The following is a 19,905-nucleotide window of genomic DNA, read 5'->3' on the forward strand; positions in this document are numbered from 1 at the left end:
AATTAAATGGTCAATAATATGAAAGCTTTATTATTAATTTACTAAAAATATTAAGTTGATCTGCTTATGTGAACAATTTGGTAATGACAAAGTTATAATTTCCAATTAGCTTCGTATCTTCCAGTAAAAAAACGAGAGAACAACAGTAAAGAATCCAAAAAACAATCAATGATGGGAGCTGTTTTTTTCAAATTGGTGAATTATTTTCCAAAAGAAAAAAAAAATTTTGTGACGAGTAGCTCACGTTACAACTGCCATTAAATGAAACTGCTAGCCGGGACAGGCCATGTTGTTTGTTTAATCAATTTTTATCCCAACAGCTTCAATTATGTCAATGTGGGAGGTGTCTTGCTTCTTGTTTTTTTTTAAATCTATTTATTATTATTATTATTCTTTTTAATCTACTGGTTTGTTGTTCTTTTCATACTTCTTTTCTTTTTTTATTTCGCATTAGGGATGACAATGGGGAGGGGAGGGGACCAATCTCCCCATACCCATCCCCGATATTTTGTGCATGTTCCCGTTCACGTCAGAATTATTTGAGAGAATCTTCATCCCCTCCCTGAATAATAATAGGGGATCCCCGAGGTCTCCGATCCCCGAATAATTAATACATATTTTTATTTTTGATTTTGAGGTAATTATATTAAAATAAAAAATTCAAATAAAAGTAAAGTTCGAAATATATCTTACATTAACATTGATCCATTACAAAAGTCACATGCAAAATACAAATTATCAAAATAATTATTTTTATCAATTTTCATAATCTTACAATAAAAAAAGTATTTACTTTTACATTGACAATAAAATAAATATAGATAATTAATTAATATTTTTAATAAAAGAAAATTAAAATTAAAACAAAATTTTTGGGCTAATAGAATCTACTCGGTGTTTTTAATGTCCTAAATAAAAATTTAAGATTTTAATTAGTTAATCAGGCCTAAAAGTTTAATAATATAAATATTTTGATATTTGTTATTTTTACCAATATTTATAATTTTATAATATAATTCAAATTTTATTATTTATTCACTAGTAATTTAAAAAATAAAAATAAAATTAAAAATTAAAATGGGTAAATGGAGAGGGAATTTGGATTCCACCACATCCCCGTCCCTTTCCCGAATAAGAAATTGGGTAAAAAAAATTATCGTCCCTTCCCCGAATAAGCAATCGGGTATAAAATTATCCTCGTATCCTCTCCGAATGAGGAAAATCCCCAAGAGTACTCGTCCCCGTGAAGATTTTTGTCATCCCTATTACGCATGTATTTATAATAATATACAATTAAAATTTAATTATTTATATATTTTTATCCAATAATTATCAATCACATATTTTAAAATTATCAATTCAAAAATCAGCACAAATCCCCATTAAAAAGTCTAAATTATTTTATTCTATAATCATTATTTGAAAAACTGTAACAAACTGAGGAAAACTTTACCATATATATATATTTTTTAAGGGAAGAATTTCAAGTCCCCTATTCATACTTTTCTTTTTTTCTTTTCTTTTTTTTTTTTTTTGCTTGCTCTTGCTGCCATCGATAATTGCTCTCATCATATGATCAAATAATTAAGGGCTCAGTTATATTGGAGTTCATATATGGTGGAGCGCGAATCTCAGCCAAACAAGTAAAATGATAAATAATAAATAATGAGTTATAATAAGTTTTTTACTATTAATCAATTTGCGTGTGTAGTTGAAATTCGTGCTTCACTAAAGATGAACTCCATCAGAATGATAGCCAATAATTAAAAGGGCAAATGCTATGTTACATGAAATGTAGCATACACACTTCACAACAGCCCCACAAAATATGTGGGCTTATAATTTGTGTGGTTGTTGTGGAGTGTGTATGTTACATTAAATGTAACATAGGAGCTTCCAATTAAAAGAGAATGAATATTTAGCACGACACTGCAGCAAATTTGTGGAGAGGAATTACTTGATCATTTCAAATTTGGTCTCGTACAGTCGACAAATTAATACGGCTAGAAATCTTGCCATACTTTGTAGCAGAGACGTGCTTACGAAGGCATTAGATTGCAAATGCAATTAAAATTTTTTTATTTGGATTGTGTCAACACATTTATCAATTGTTTTTTTTTTTTCAAATGGTGGGACATGTTTCCACTTTTATACGCTTATGGTAGTCTTATAATCTAAATAATCACTGCCCTTATCATATAAATTCTTTTGAGTACTAATTGGACGTTTCCATTTTTACAGGAATCCTGAATTCAATTGCCAGGTGTGTAACACGTAAGCTGAGGATAATCATTGACCTGATTATATGATATGAGACTACCATCAAGTTTTTTGTAACATGCTGATTTGGACTTCGTCAATGTTCAAAATCGTTTGTTTGTTCTTTGTAATACACAATCCTTGAATATTAATTCGTTTACATTTGATTTGATTCATTAAACAAAAGTCTCCGATACAGGAGATAAAACACCATTGTATTTATGTGATATTTTCATTCAACAAAATAATCCAATTTTCAAATGGCATCCCAAACTTGTGTGATGATATGATGAACGTGAACAACATGACAACTTATTTAATTAACTACATATGTTAATCTTTCTATCTCTTTTTTTTATTAAAAAAAAAAAGAGTTGATGTGAATTGCAATTTTTTTAAAAAAATACTCAAAAACCCTTAAAATTTATCCTAGTACACATATAAATTGGCCTCGTAACATTTTAGAAATAATCACAATATCACATAAACACATTTAAATTTTGGCCGGCGTGAATAACAAGTTGTTCTTTTCACAAAATCTATCTCACCTTCCCATGGATCTTGGAAAATAACATTTGATGTATACTTATTGTCCTTAAATAAATGGAAAACACTAACGAAAGAAATTTTATACATTTTTTATATGTAACATTTGATAATGTACGCCAATTGGTAACTCATGCACCCAATAATTTTGGACGCATGAGTTCGAATTTCAGTATTTGTTAGAACTCGATTCCCCTTTGACAGGGGTTTATTTAACTTTCTACTTTGGGGGTAAAATAAATTTTCCCTTCCATATTAAACTGAGGGTTATTATACGGGCTGTGCTATTTTAGAATTATAAAGGAGGGTCCTAATCGATGTCTGATTATAAATATATTAGTAACGTTATGATTGTAATATATTAGTAGATTAAAAAAAAAACCATAATGTTCAAGTAAATTAAGATAAAACCAGGAGATTTAGAAGCATGTGATAGAGAAGTCATGCACTGACCTTTTCAACAAATTGATTTTACCTCTATGCTTAAATCTCAGACCCGATCACCATCAAAGTCTAGCAGCCGATGTACGCGTGTCGTCCCCTGAGAGTAAACGAACACATGATTGCCAAGAACAAAGCGATCAATCAAAGAGGCTGGCCGCTGGCATAAGCATTGACACTGCAGAGACGTGGCAACAGTAGCTTCGCATAATTCTGTATGGGTCTTCTAGCTGGAACTTTATCCAATTCGTGGGTAATCCAACAGTGCCAATGTTGGGATCACCGTACCGTCGGGGTTGGAATTCGGAGTAAACATTTAAGGCACCAAATTATATTTTTTTTATCTAATAAATAAAGTTATTGATCAAGTGTTCATATTTTGTATAAAAATCTCAAATTTTTTTCAAATCCTGCATGTGCCATGACGTCCCCGATCTTAATGTTCCTCCAGCCCTACATACTGTCGTGTTAAATTTTGTTAATTTTCATAGACCTTCTGATTATCTAACCGTGCCCAGATTATGGAGTAAAATACCCCAAAAATACACCAGGCCGACTAATGCTATTATTATTTTTTAATAAATTCTTCCTTTTGTAACATGAAATTAATATTTGTATGTTTTTATATAGAGTTATAAATTCGAATTTGACCCGTATAACTGTTAATATACACCGGAAATTGAAAAAAAAAAGTTATCTATAAAGTCAGATTTGACAACATATGAACGTCTAAATCCGAGAGACGTTCTTATCTATACAATTTTCGCACTAATAACACGCCAAAAATATTTTGCTCAATAATTGATCCAATAGAATAGTGCCTAAAAATGACTAAACATGCATGGCTTGTGGGAAAAAATTGAGAAAGATGCTCTTGTTGGAAAAATGAAATATGAGTTTTGTCTCTTTATCATTATTACGATTTTGCAACCATTTTTTTTTTCCATGATTTGGAAAGTTCAAGTCATTATTCATTAATAATAATAAATTAATAGTCAATAAATCCCCATGCATTTTTCATGTATTGTGAATATTCAAATTGTCAATCCATATCAGCGACCTACAAGCTTGGAAACTTCTCTTCAGAAAATTATGAAATTGTTAAACGTGTTTAATGTTGCATTTGAATGCAATTTCTTAATAAAAGTTGTACCGAAATCAAAACTCGTCTTTTGAGAATATTTCAACTCCGTTTACAATTTGTGCCGACATCGAATTAAATAACCTAAAAATTATTGGTGAAAACATACACGAGAACAACATTTCATGTGCTCAAACTTGAAAGGTAGCCATCGTTTTGCAATTGCAGTTTTTTTTTTCGGAACAATTTTGAATCGTTGAATGATTGAGCTGTTTTAAATAGTGATAACAAAACCAGAATGAATTTTATTGTCCCTTTTCGAGATCTTGTCGTCACTAATGTGGTTAAAAATTAAAATATATTACGTAAATGTTTTACTGAATTCGTGAGATTTTATCAGATAAATTAACCAGCACTCACTATTATTAAAAATATTGACTTAAAATAAATTTTAAAAAGTACTAAGAATATATAAAATGAAAGTATTTTTTTTAACCAAAAAATACCTTCTATCTAGTTTCATGTTTTTACTTTTTTGGTTGGAAGCCTCTAGGGTTCAATGAGAAGATTTGTGACCCTACAATGCAACCAATATGATCACATGATAATAGCACTTTCTATAGGTGCATGGATTTCTAGTGCAGTCATCACATGTGCATCATCAACAAAACAAATCAAGATCAATTCACATCATTCAATTATAAATGCTAGTAGTTATGAAGGGAAAAAGGAAAAAGAAAATCCACAGGATTCATAAGCATTGATGGATCCAATTCAACTTGTGTGTGTTCTTCACGTCTAGTGCTTTCCCATATATACTACACACTTCTGGCGCATTATTTATTTAAGTGTGTGAAGTTATGCTTTTTCTTTTTCTTTTTCTTTTCTTCTTCTTCTTTTTTTTTTTTTCTAGAGAAAGAAAACAAAGGTGAATTAACAAAATTAAAAATCAGCTAATGGAAAAGTAATTTACAATAACATAACCAGAGATGTGTCATCATGATGAATATATTAGGCATCTAATGAATTTCATAATACTCAATCTGATTTTTGATTAGTTTGTAGACTTTTTTTTTTCTTTTTTGGTCCAATTTAAGATAATTAAACGATCAACAATTTCTAATTTAGGCACGTAGAATTTGGTCTAATATGAAATAATTCATAATTGGTAAATTATATATATAATTGTTTACATAAACAAAGTTGATAAGTTTGAAATGGTAGAATCTCGTTAAATTAATACTCAATAAATTAATAATTTTGATTAAATAATAATATTTATCAATCCCAACTTGGGTAAAAAAAAATCATATTTTTTCTGTAGGACCGAATTAACACATAAAATAATAATGAACTAATTTAAACTAAATAGATATGATATGTCCCTCATTTTCTTCATTATATTGGCATAATACTTTACACATTTGATCAATCGTTGTTGTTTTCTTTACACCTTACAAATGAGAAGCTATTGTTGTATTCTATATGCTATGTTAAGAGAAATAAGAGAGAGATCGACATGCATATTGCCTCTAAAATACCTTCAATTATGAGTTAACATGTAATTGTGATCCAGCCATATAATCCAGATAAATGAATATCAAGTGATTGATTCACTCAATCAAAATCAAATCAGAATGGTATCATATAGTATGAAAGAATCATTAGTTTCTTTAATTTTACTATCTCTATACTTTATTAAAAATTTGTGTTATGAATATGATATTACGTTATAAATCAATAAATTACTAATTTATTGATATATTAATATTAGTTAAATGATTAGATTTTTCATAATCTTAAGGCTATTAATTTATAGAGATTTTGTTGGTAGGTGATGTTGACGCAGATTTGTCTAATAATAGCATATGTGTGTTTGCATGTTTTAATTAGTCAGAATCATACTATTGTTGTGGTGGCAAAATTGAGAACCGAAATGAACCAATAACAACCGGATTAAAGAAGAGTGTTTTGATAATGAAATAATTAGGCAACAGGATCTCGTCGAATGTTCTGCTAATTGACCTTAATTAATTTGTTTGCCAAACATTAATTTTTGACTTGAAAATTTCTTTTAGAATAATCGAGAGACATTATGGTTCCCTAGCCCCAACCCGTAAGGCCCCCACCAAATTCAAACCTTCAAAAAGTACTACAATTTTGAAGTCACGTTTTTGTCATGTGATTCTTCAAATACCCACACGTGATGAGAGCGGCGCCCCTGGACTCGCACTCGCTTACCTAAAAGGCCTCCATACTTATTTCCTTTTGACTTGTAGGTTTACGCGCTTACAGGCTTTTTAAATCCCTTTTCTAATCAAATCATTTACACCCGACATCCCACTTCAAAATTGCCCCAACTTACAAAAAATCATTTTAAGAGTACGGACAATCTTACAAGGCAGTAAATCGGCAATTCATACAGGATATATTCAGCCAAAAAAAAAAAAAAAAAAAATAGCCCAATTTTATATGCCGGCAAACGCAGCAGTACGCGCAGAAATGCATGAACCGATGGCCAAGAGCAGCTTATACACATTCATTTCTACTACCGTAAAGAATAAACAAATATTTTGATTCCCATAATTTAATATACCTTTTCCCATGGGGGATATTCTATTCAACAAAACTGCTGCTTAAAAGAAGATGAAAGAATGAAGATATGAGCGCAAAAGCAAAGGTAAGTAAAGCGGGGAATTTACAATTAACGCAAGAAGCTTTAGAGCAGAGACCGTTAGGGCGCGGGTCCCCCGGACTCTAAAATTCTGATGGAGGTCTTCTATGTGCATCTGCTCCAGAAGCTCTTGATATACTTTTTCATTAGAAAACTCAAAACTATATTAAACTATATTTTGTCATATGTGTATATCAGAGTATTTGCGTCTGCTTTGTATTATATTATATAATAGTTATATCAAAGGGCGCTTGACTGCTTCCACATCACAAACGACTTCAGAAACTCCATTACCTGGGATAAATAACAGACAGAATGTAATGGCTTAGTCAGTGGGAAAACCAAACAAACGGGTATAGAAACCAATGAAATGTGTGATTAACCAACAATGAAAAGAGGAAAAGTTTTGCTAGTATAAATTTTAATATAAAATCCATTCCGGCAACGATCTTATGTACTAATAGATCGACCACTAAGTATCTTTTAACGTATATATGAATTATTCATGGTTGATCACGAGGGAGGTAGAGAACGAAATGATCTTTTAAAGATATCAGATACACTCGTACCTCTGATGGGTCCCTGAGAGAATAAAATGCTTTGCTTTCCTTGGGCACAGATGAAACCAAAATGCCATAACCATGATTTCCCTCCCTTAATTCCTGTAAATAGCCAATTAAAATGGTTTGTTAGATAATTAGAAAACTCTAAGGGACTTTTAGTACTGTGAAATAATGATAAATCATATATTACCTTAAACGCATCTTCATCTGTCCGGTCATCTCCGACATAAATTGGGAGCACGTCCTCACAATTATTCAGACCTGAAATATTGTGTGTTTTCTGTTAGAAAGGATACAGAAGGCACAATGGTTATCTATTCCTTAAAATATCAGAGCACGTGAGAAGTAGAACTCATTACTTACCAAGTGATTCAAGCAGAAACATGACAGCTTTCCCTTTATCCCAATCAATCACAGGTCGGACCTCTAAAACCTACTCATGGGTCAGCGGAAAAACAAATTAGAGAAGTAATAGCCTGCCAGCGGAAAGTATTGAAATCCATGATTAATACATATACATATGCATCTCATTCTGAACTTTGGCTCCAAAGATTACCTTCCGCCCATGAGTCAATCGCAGACGTGTGGGGTACTGTTTTAGAATTTCATGGACACGTTGTACAACGGTTGCCCAGTACTGGAAACAAATTAAAAGAGGCCAAAACCGAAGTTAATTACCACAAGCAGAAAAGGTACCCACAAATGGGCATAAACTAATCAAGAATTGAGTGCTCAGAAAAAACTAAGCAAATAAATACCTTCTCATCCACATTACGATAATGTACAGAGACACAGAACTTATTATTCTCAACTTTGACTCCATTGATTTCCTTTGTATTTTCCATGAGAGAATGAAAGACCTGTTCATACATGAATCAGTTAAAATCTATACAACATCCAAGGGTGAAAAAACATAAACTCTAATTTTCAACATCGAGGAGATATAATTACACACCGCATCAATCATGGGCAAAAATTCCCTTGCTGGCTGGAAAAGATTAACTTCCTTTCCCTATCCAAAGGAAACATATCAAAAATCAGTTAAGAACATTAATCACAATGCAAGAGAACATATAAATAGCGGAAGAAAATTCGATCACACTACCTGCTTGCCAGTAGACTGAATAGTGTCTGCGTTATCATTAGGTATAGACTGTCTAACCGGACCCATGATGTCCATTCCATGACTTCCAGCATAATATAGTTCTGCTAGTCCTACAAACTCATAGACCTGCACAAGTAGGAACAAGAAATAATCAATACAAAGACACCAACAACATCTGTTATACAAAAAAACCCAAATTTTCCAAGAATTTAAGAATAACATCACATTTACATTTACATTTATAAATGCAAAAAGAGGCATATCAATTACCTTGTCACGGCTTCTGCCACTTATAATTGCTGTAGGGAAATACTTTGCCACATTTTTAACAACAGCACGCATCTGAAAATTACCAGAGAGTTAATGCTGATGTATGGAGAAAAAAAAAGAAAAATGAAAAAACGTGAAAAGTTTAATGGAAGTTCACAAATTGTCCGTCCGAAAAAAGTTCTTACAGCATCTGACATGAAGGCACAGTCAGGATTGTCTACAATTGGTGAAAGAGTCCCATCATAATCCAGAAATAATGCTATTCTCTTGCCTTTGGCTGACTTCAGGATTTGTTCAAAAGATGTAAGTGCTGATGGATACTGACGCTGCAAAAATTGGAGAAGAAATGTTCAATGAGCCTCAAATAACTGATCTATAAATCCATCAAGATGATTTCCATGCAAACTTAGAAAGGAAAAATACCTGCCATGTGCGATAAGCAACATCTGTATCAGTTGATGAAAACTCGTTGTTAGATTCCTTTGCCATCCACTTAGGAGGAGGAGATGAGGATTTCATGGCATCCAGCCATGAACAGGCACGAACATCATCGAGAACTCCCGTTTTCTTCCTAGGAATAGCTAGGAATAAATCCGATGGGAAGGTTCCTGATGGTGAGTACGGCAAAAGACTGGAATGTATACCTAATCTTGACTTGCTTATGGGTGCAGGATCAGTGAGAACAGGAGCACTATGATTAGTTTTTAGGTCCATTGGATCCAGACTCGTACCACAATTACCACAGTTTTATAATGTAGAGATTAAGTAGAACTTGATGCTCAGCTGTCTACACAAAATTTTTTAAGGCAATATGCTTAGTCTTCAAACTCGGTTTAACTAATTTATCCGACCCTTTTATCAATAAAGAACCACTTCTTTAACACAATCTTGTAAGTGGCGTATGTTGAGCAGTCCATCAAGCAGAGAGTTCCTGAAAACTAATCATCAGAGAATATGGTGAGCCCACTGAATTCAGACTCAGGAATTTTTTCAAACAGGACCAAATGAATCTCACCTGTACATTCTGATCTCCTGGTCAGTCAAGTGAATGCAGTAACAGAAGATTATCTGCAGAAAATGGATGGCGAGAGAGAACAATTAGTTTTCACTTTTCAGAGCTAGGAGAAAACGCACATCTCACACCTCATGTCAAACAAAATGGGGCACCTAAACAAAATTGATTTTTTTCTAAATGAATAGAATTAAATCTGACGCGTCTCCAATATAATAAATAACAAGAAGAAATTCATAAGCCCTCGAGTAGTTTGCTAAAAATATTTGGTAACAGCTTTATTGGATCATAAGACAGGAATACCTCGAAAGATGGATATGAAGAGCTATGGTCATCCAAGAACAATTTGGTTTTAGCATTAAAATGTTATGGCACCTTAGCTGTCATTTCTATACTGTCTAAATAAACATGGTCAAAAGGAATTTTCCTGGATGTGCTAAAGAAGGAAAAGTATATGTTTTCACTTTTTATAACCTCACATTCAGCTTAAATTTTTCCAATTAAATGTTATTCTCCCTTGAACAAGAAAGAGGCTTAGTTATTACAATGACATATATCCTAAGTTTGGAAAACGAAAAAAAAAAGGAAGCTAAATCATTCATAGAAGCCTTTCTATGACTGTCTTCTCTTTGGGAAATTTCAACAAATAGGCACTACAACTTTCTTCTTGTTTAGTCATTTCTCACTATTACTGAAGACTTTTCAACAATCCTAGTCAATAAAAGTCCTATTACCATGACCAAAGGAACTGAGTCCTAAGCTTTTTAAAATTTTGAATCAATAAATGCCCAAGATACTGTCCAGATCAAGATAGAAATACTGAAAGCAAATAGGTCTACCTAACATCAATAACTTATTAAACAGACTAACAGATGCAAAAGTTAACTAAAATTGTGCTTCTTTAACCATAGAGAATATATGAGTTAAAACATAAAAATAAACCACCTACATCAAAAACAACATTAAATTCATAAAGTATGAAACAAAGCACAAATAAATAGCGTTCACTGTTAAAAGCTGGCCCACAAAACTAATATCTGGTGGAGAAAATAGTAGCCATAGGTGGTTGTTTCTAATAAAAACCTCCGCTACCCCACATGGTAGAGACTAGAGAGGAAACAATACCATATGCAACCAAACAAGACAGTCCTAGGTGTGCAAATAAGAATGGGAAGTTGGGAACCATTAAACAAATGGACCCAACACGTAAAGATTCATCAACAATCAGTTGAGTCATTTTACAGATGAAAAAGAAATCAAGATTTCATGTTTCACCATGCTTGGGTTGCTATCAAACATTCCACAGTTACACGAACCTTCCCAAGAAAATAGCAGCACCAAAAAATCAAACCCACTGAAGGAGAATTACCAAATACAAGGTCAAGATTCGACCATATTGGCAAAATTGACATTTTGACCGGTCATAAGTAGCATTAATTGTTTGGTAGTGTACAGAGCCACACAAAACATTAAGACTAAAGAAATCAAAGATGAAAAAAAACACCATATCACATCAAACATTTTCAAACACAGCTCTAAGATATAAAAATCATGATCAATCTCAACAGTATCCAGTTTGCGATTTGGGAAAAGAAACTGAAAAAACCGAAAAAACCAATCATTCAATCATCTTTCACTCAAAGAAACAAACCATATCTCACCCAAACGGGGGAAAAGAAAAAACAAAAGAATGAATCAGAAATCAAAAATCAATTTTTGGTATACAAATTAGTGGTCCTGGGTATAACTAAATACATCATCTCAAGTGAAATCAAAACAACATTTTATTATCTCCAATTTTAATCTCGAGCAAACTGATAAAAAGGAATGCAAAGTAATAATAATAATTAGTAGAAAATTAAATGAACACATGCATGCACTTCATCAGCTCATTGCGTGTGAAAATGAAAACCCTTTTAAAGAAAAAAGGAAACAAGAGAAACAAAACGCGACCCACCTCATGTACGAACGAACCTCAACAAATTACGAAACGAAACACGAAACAATCAGCAGCAGCTCAAGTTATGGTTTTATTCTCTGCAAAAACAGAACAAACCAGAGAAATGAGAGACAAAAAAGGGCAGCGACATTTACATAACTCAAGCACATTAACAAAAACATAGGAACGAGGAAAAAGAAATGAACTTCAAACCAAATTCATAAAACCGAAACGAAAAATGGAACCTTTTTCGTCCCATTTTTTGTTCTGCTGAGAGATTTTGTTGACAAAAACAAAAGAACCCAGAAATGCTAAAGAGGAAGAGAGAGAAATCAATACGTGATATAGAAAAAAAAAAATCTTTGCAAATAAATCGCAGAGAGCAAGAACGAGAATCAAGCGAAATATCGGATATACAGAACCCGAGATGGAGAGAGAAGAGAGAAGAAGAATAGCGGTTTTTTGATTTCGGGTATTTATAGAGTCCCGGGTTCTTGAATCGGGAAACAGCACCTAATTAATTATAATAGGATTCACCTACTCTCCTTTAATGAGCGTGGACGATACTCCCCACGGAATGGTCGCGTGGGAGTGTGAGGGTAAGTGAGGCGAGTGGGATTACGGAGTTGGTTACATTTAATTGTCCAAATAACTGAAAGAACCGGAAAGCAAAGCGAAGGAGCTCTATCATTCGTTGGGGCAGTTTCTTTTTTATTAGTTTAATGGAAAAACGGCCAAACGAAAGAGTTGGGCCGTTGTGGCGGGAGAAGGGGCCCCGGGGAATCTTTAGGACACGTGGCTTGACGACTTTGACGCCAAAGCGCGTGAGGACACCTGTGATCGAGTCGGGGCTGATGTGGCCACGTTTGAGTGGGGCCCGCCACTTAAAGGACTTGACGTGTTGCGATCGTGTCGTCACTTTCAGTCACAGCTAGGTGGTCTTCGCGTCGGTGACGGTCCTTGCTTCGAAGTAATAGCAGCCTAACATACGGTCCCACGTGGAACTATTAATATTAGCAGCCACACGGGTGTCCACGTGGCAAGTCAATGGACGATCGACCAGGGTATCCAAAATTTTTACAAAAAAAAAAAAAAAACCAAGTGAAAAGTGGAAACTTCAATTTCTTGTTTAAACCAGTAGAAGTACCCAAATGCACTGTACCTTGAAGTGTCTGAACACTAATTAATTTGACGACAGATACTAAACTAAAATCCATGAAATTTAATTATTTGACGATACTCAAAACCTTTGAGTACCATATTCACATACTCATTGTATAAAACAAATTAATTAATAAAATACAATATTTAAGCCTTAAGAATGAAAAAATTAAAATGGTACCTAAGTACATACATCATCATGTACGACCATTACTGTTCAATATTAAATTGTTGTGCTATTTTAGTTGTCTTTTGATAAAGGCCAATGGCCACTAAATATATGAATGCCTTTATTTTTTAGAACTTGTTACCTTATAATTATTATATAAGATACATAATTGTCCTGTAATCATTCAATGAAAATCTAACGATTGTGAAAAATTAAAATTATATTATTTTATATTTTTACAGTCGTTAAATTTTTATCGAACGGTTGCAGGACAATTGTGTACCTTACATTATTATATAAGGTATTATCTTTTTTTTTATAAAATCATTTAAACAGAGACGATGTCTCTAGATGACCGTATTTTTAAAATTTAAATAATTAAATTTATTAATTTTTACTGACCTCCTTATTATTTAGAATGCTTAAACTAGTGGTCTAGGGTACCTTTACAATACCTTATATCAACCTTTTCGCTTTTGTGCCCTCACATTTATGGGTGGTAGCCCCTACGGCCATAATAATAATATATTCAATAATAAAGTTGTAGATGTAGGGCATCTTCAAAAATACAAACTTTCTTCAAATGGAAAAGTTTTAACATTATAAAGTGTCGACATATTCAAAGTTGGTAGCTAAATTGCATTGAATTATTACAACAATTGTGTTGGTTTACTAAAAGCCATATTTAGGTGTAGATGCATCCAAATGTCTTTGTTAGGAATTGACTATTCAAAAGTCTTATTTTGAAATAAGGCTTCTTTATTTAGTAAATTGTTCTTTAAGGGCCTGACTCTTTTTTTGACTTAATAATTTAATCGATTTCGTTTTAATTGGTTAAGTTTTTAAATCCGTTTGTATTTTCATCTTAATGAAAATTTTTTAGTCATTAAGTCAATAACTTCTCCAAAATACCGTTATTTAATTAATTAATTAGTATCCTTACTTAATATAATTAGCATTATTACCCATATATATATAACTTGTGATGATATAGTGGTAAACTATTATTATTTTTATCTTTTTATTTTTTTTAAATTAGCATTATTTGATCATCATAGTTTTTTATGAAATTTTTTTCATATAAAAACATTATGAACTACGATAAAATTGAATTGTGTAATAATAATATATTATCTTATTTAAGTTCTTTGAAAAGTTTATTATTTCTTTAATATTTATAATTTTTAAGGGCACGAATATAAAAAGATGCTGGTTTTTTTTAAGTTAAAGAGAAAACAAAAGGAATAAATATATTATTCAGATTCAGACATTCAATTCTATTTAGAATTTAGACTAATTCATGACATATTTCAAATAAAAAATGAACACCACCGCAGATGTTATTAGAAAAAATTTAAAACTATCATGCCTCCTAATTTATACACTATTATATAATCATATTTTAGTAGCTTATGTTAACTTTTTGATTATCGAACAGTGTTAAAATAGTGCATTAAAGAGCCTCAAGTCGAATCATATTTTTTTAAGTGAAAAAGGAAAATTTAATGATTTTAAATTTTAGGAACATTAAATATTTTTCAAGTGTTTTTGTAATTAAATATGCTAAAGAACAATTTTGAGAAAATATTTGTCTAGATTTTAACCTTTTTTTTATCTTTTTTGAAGCCCGGGTCAAGTGGAGATGGTTTTACTTGGTTTTCTCCGTTGGGACTAGGGAGATGGGGCCCATCCGAGCTGGCGACACCGAATAAAATTTTTTTCTTACTTTCAAATTTCTTTTACTTGGTCAAACGTCAAAGAAGTTGACGATGAACATTCAAAAAGAGAAGTAACCATAACTTGAAGAAAATAATAAATAAATACATAAATAATTTAACCACCAAATTAGAATAAGATTGATGGTATATTTAACCCCTCATTTTATCTCATTAATTTTAAATTATTCAGTTAATACTATTTGTTTCACAGTTGTTCTTATTGAAAAATTAAAAAAATATTTTTTTTTCTTCTCTCTCATACTCTAAATAGATCATTTCTCTCTCTCTTTTTTTTTTTTTCTAATGGAATGACAATTTAAACCAAATGTTAACTTCTAATCATATCCCAAATTGAAATTAATAGAATCTCATATTATCACACAAAATCAAAACAAATATCATCAATAATAATAATAATAATAATAAAACCCACCTATTCGTTCATAAATTTTAATAAAAACCCAACATTGAAATCCATCGTAAGCTGGTGGAGCGGATAATTGATGGTGATGATGAACTTGTTGTTGGTGAAGATAAATGGTAGGGGTAATGGTTACGCGAGAGAAAAAGGGAAAGAAAGAACAAAACAAAATTAATTATTTAATATGGGGTAATTAATTCTAAAAAAAATAACAAAATAAATTAAAAATTGGGGACTTTATTACGTATTTATATCGTCAAAAAGCTTAGTGATGTAGCTATCTAAAGATTTGTCTTTTAAGAGCCGGCGTGGTCCCTATGATGGTTGCTTGAGTCATTATATATGTAATGTGATGTCGTTATATGCCGTGCATGTGTTTTTGGAACTCACAACAATCGAAGAAATCTTGTTGTATTTCAACGCCGCGGTTTGTGGTTTGTTGAATACTCAGCAGCAGGACTACGTTTCCATATTTAATGCAATTCGTGAGATGTCTTGAATCTTCTTCTTCTACTCCCTTCTTCTTTGGTTTGTTTCGAGGCTTCAAAATCTATTTGTATGTGGTTTTTTGATTAATCGTAGGGTACTAGAAGTGTACAAAACTTATGTACGTAGTTTTGTACACGCCCAAAAGTTAAATTAACATATCAAAAAAGGGGAAGTTATATCTAATTGGGCTACATAATAAAATCAATTAAAACAAGTTAAGCCGTGTTAAGCACAAAACAAGTCGTTTTCTTATTGATCGTATTGTTGGTGCAAATTTTGTCCCAACTTATGATGGTGAGTTCGTTCTTTGGGCTGATCTTTATGGGCCTTTGTATATACTCTTCTGAGTCCACTTCCTTAGGCAATCAGAAGATCCTTGTCTTGTGATACTCTACAAATACAAGAAAATTATCAGAGGACCGGTTTTGCCGGCGTAAACCCTCCGACGGTCAAGTCAGTCATCGGACTTTTGAAAATATGAATTTAGAAAGAGAAAGATTAGAGGGAGAAAGTTAGCATTTTCCCCTTTTGAGTCTCTTTTTTGTCTTACCTTTTGATGAGAATGAAAGACATATTTATCGACCAAACTGATTTGACTTGGGTCCTAGTTATTTCGATGACAAATGTCATTGTTCTTGTGACATTTGGCAATACTTGTCCTCTCGAGCCCATGTGGATTGACACATGGATATACAAACTTGTCTACAAATTAGAGGAAGAAATGTTCTATCCTTAGGTTATTTTTACTAAGACCTTGGGATCATAAGAGCCTTCACACTTAGTAGGTTTGTCCTAGGATAAGAGCCTAGAACCTCAGCACGTTTTGGACTTTAAATCCTTGCCACCTAGTTGATTTATCCTAGGTGATTTGTCTTAGGATAGAAATCTAGGACCTTGGCTCCTTTTGGGCTTTGAAATCTTATTACTTAGAAGGATCATTCTAGGTCATTTGTCCATCACTTCGTGGGCTTGATTGAGAGGAAATTTATTAGATGGGCCTTATTAGACTTATTTTATTTTTGGTCCAACAGTTGCCCCCCCAAGTCTAAAATTTTTAAATAAATAAAAAATTTAGACTTTCTTATTACTATTTTTTAATATCTTTAAGAGGATTTTCTCCAAGAATTTCATCCTTAGGAGGAATTTTATCCTTAGGAGGATTTCATCCTAAGATGATTTTCCTTAAGGAAAGTTTCCTTAGATTTTATCCTTAGAAGGATTTTATCCTAGGATGATTTTCTTTAAGGAAAATTTCCTTAGATTTTATCCTCAGAAGGATTTCATCCTAGGATGACTTTCCTTAAATTTTATCCTTAGGATGATTTCATCATAGGATGATTTTCTTTAAGGAAATTTTCCTTATATTTTATCCTTAGGAGGATTTCATCCTAGGATGATTTTCTTTAAGGAAAGTTTCCTTAGATTTTATCCTTAGGAGGATTTCATCCTAGGATGACTTTCCTTAAATTTTATCCTTAGGATGATTTCATCCTAGAATGATTTTCTTTAAGGAAATTTTCCTTATATTTTATCCTTAGGAGGATTTCATCCTAGGATGATTTTCTTTAAGGAAAGTTTCCTTAGATTTTATCCTTAGGAGGATTTCATCCTATGATGACTTTCCTTAAATTTTATCCTTAGGATGATTTCATCCTAGGATGATTTTCTTTAAGGAAATTTTCCTTATATTTTATCCTTAGGAGGATTTTTCCTTAAATTTTATCCTTATGAGGATTTTTCCTTAAATTTTATCCTTAGGAGGATTTCATCCTAGGATGATTTTCTTTAAGGAAAGTTTCCTTAGATTTTATCCTCAGAAGGATTTCATCCTAGGATGATTTTCTTTAAGGAAAGTTTCCTTAGATTTTATCCTCAGAAGGATTTCATCCTAGGATGACTTTCCTTAAATTTTATCCTTAGGATGATTTTCTTTAAGGAAATTTTCCTTATATCTTATCCTTAGGAGGATTTCATCCTAGGATGACTTTGCTTAAATTTTATCCTTAGGATGATTTCATCCTAGAATGATTTTCTTTAAGGAAATTTTCCTTATATTTTATCCTTAGGAGGATTTCATCCTAGGATGATTTTCTTTAAGGAAAGTTTCCTTAGATTTTATCCTTAGGAGGATTTCATCCTATGATGACTTTCCTTAAATTTTATCCTTAGGATGATTTCATCCTAGGATGATTTTCTTTAAGGAAATTTTCCTTATATTTTATCCTTAGGAGGATTTTTCCTTAAATTTTATCCTTAGGAGGATTTTTCCTTAAATTTTATCCTTAGGAGGATTTCATCCTAGGATGATTTTCTTTAAGGAAAGTTTCCTTAGATTTTATCCTCAGAAGGATTTCATCCTAGGATGACTTTCCTTAAATTTTATCCTTAGGATGATTTTCTTTAAGGAATTTTTCCTTATATCTTATCCTTAGGAGGATTTCATCATAGGATGATTTTTTCTATACTTGGATGATTTATTGATGATTCAATTTCCATCCTAGGAGGATTCCTTTCATCATTGGAAAATTTTATTTCCATCCTAGGATGATTTATTGATGATTCAAATTTCCATCCTAGGATGATTTTTTCCATATTTGGATAATTTATTTCCATCCTAGGATGATTTATTGATAATTCAAATTTCCATCCTAGGATGATTCTTTCCATACTTGGATAATTTATTTCCATCCTAGGATGATTTTTGGAGATTCAAGCTATTTTAGGAGGGTTTGATTCCTTCCTAAGAATATTTTATTTCTATCATTAATTGTCTTAATTGCAAATCCTCTTTAATTGGCTAAGATCATCCCTCTCTCCTATATAATGCCTCATTTCTCATTATCTCATGCAATAGTTTACAAGAGAAGAGGTTAGAGCGGAAAATTTCTCAAGGTGCCCGACGGTGGTGTTCATAGTAGCTGGCGACGAATTTTTGGCGGCCTTTTGTTGACTCAGTAGTGATTTTCCTGCGACTTTTCGACGTCTTCTTGTGAGTATTTATTTATTCATTGCTTTTTATTATTTATTGCTATCCTTAGGAGAGTAATCATAGTCATTTTCACTTTGTAGGTTTTTCTTAGTTCAACAAGACCTAGTATCAAAATGACCAAAAATATTGTGGTGGATGCTATTCCTTTGACTACCATTCATGCTACTACGAGTGATGTAGGTAGTTGTGAGTTGAAAGAGGAGATAGATGAGGATAGCAGTGTCTATGTAGATGAAATTATAAAAAGAAGAGAGGTGATTAACTTAGAAAATTCGGAGGATGAGGATGAGCCTGTAGTTGAAGATACCTATCCATGGCAGATGAAGACGATTAAATGTGGATTAGGTGAAATGTCCCTTGAGATATTAATGATTAGATATAGCATTCCTAGATCAATAACACTTCGTCGTGCTTCACCTAGAAGAAACATTACCAACCCTCCTAAGGGTTTTGTTGGGATTACTAGGTGCATGTTGAATTCTGGAGTACGACTCCCATTTCATCCTTATGTTCGGAGGATATTACATGCCCTAGGACTTGCTCCAGCTCAACTTTCTCCTAAAGCTTGGTGTTGCATTATTGGGATGTGGTCTCTCTGGCGTTACCTAGGATTTAATGATCCTTCTGTGGGTGAATTTCAAAATCTTTTTCATCCACAGAGATGTCCTAAGGCTGAAGGATTTTGGTGTTTATCTGCCTATCCTAATTCAGATAAGATTCTTCTTTATGGTGAACCTAGTCGTCAAGATAAGACTTGGAAACCTTACCATTTTTTGATTAAAGGCAATTGGGAGTTCGGGACAAGTACGGAGCATCCTGAGGCTATAATCCAGACTCGATTTTGTCAACCAAGTAGAATTTCATTTTCTTATAATAATTCATTACTTCTTTTTATGAGTTCTTTCTATAATTTAAAAACTAATTTTCTTCCTTGGTTTTGCAGATGAGTGGATTTGCCCTGACCTTTCAGTAGACGAGGAAAGAAATATAGCAGAAGCTTTAAGCCTAAGCTTGGGTAAGCGTAGCATCTCAGCTGCCTGTTCTGAAGAAACCTTAGTTGAGCGCGGT

General features: G+C 32.5%; 1 protein-coding gene across 3 annotated transcripts; it reads right to left on the minus strand.

Annotated features, from left to right (window-relative positions):
* Positions 1-6,885: 6,885 nt before the first annotated feature.
* LOC102628590 (trehalose-phosphate phosphatase A) lies at positions 6,886-12,390 on the minus strand. Of its 3 annotated transcripts, none has more exons than XM_006490047.4 (14): positions 12,136-12,390; positions 11,909-11,988; positions 9,955-10,007; positions 9,363-9,870; positions 9,125-9,265; positions 8,940-9,011; positions 8,670-8,795; positions 8,520-8,576; positions 8,323-8,424; positions 8,121-8,201; positions 7,928-7,997; positions 7,755-7,825; positions 7,571-7,663; positions 6,886-7,295 (listed from the first exon to the last, which is right to left on the minus strand). In XM_006490047.4, exons 4-14 carry the CDS (start codon positions 9,651-9,653, stop codon positions 7,242-7,244), a joined length of 1,158 nt encoding a protein of 385 aa, XP_006490110.2. In that variant the 5' UTR covers positions 9,654-9,870; positions 9,955-10,007; positions 11,909-11,988; positions 12,136-12,390; the 3' UTR covers positions 6,886-7,241. The 3 variants fall into 3 exon arrangements, with proteins under 3 accessions (XP_006490110.2, XP_006490109.2, XP_052290457.1); XM_006490046.4 differs by having other exon boundaries at positions 9,363-9,877; XM_052434497.1 differs by having other exon boundaries at positions 9,363-9,877; positions 12,230-12,382.
* Between the last annotated feature and the right edge of the window lie 7,515 nt (positions 12,391-19,905).

The sequence above is a fragment of the Citrus sinensis genome, chromosome 9 (genome assembly GCF_022201045.2).
Source record: "Citrus sinensis cultivar Valencia sweet orange chromosome 9, DVS_A1.0, whole genome shotgun sequence".
Classification (NCBI taxonomy): domain Eukaryota; kingdom Viridiplantae; phylum Streptophyta; class Magnoliopsida; order Sapindales; family Rutaceae; genus Citrus; species Citrus sinensis.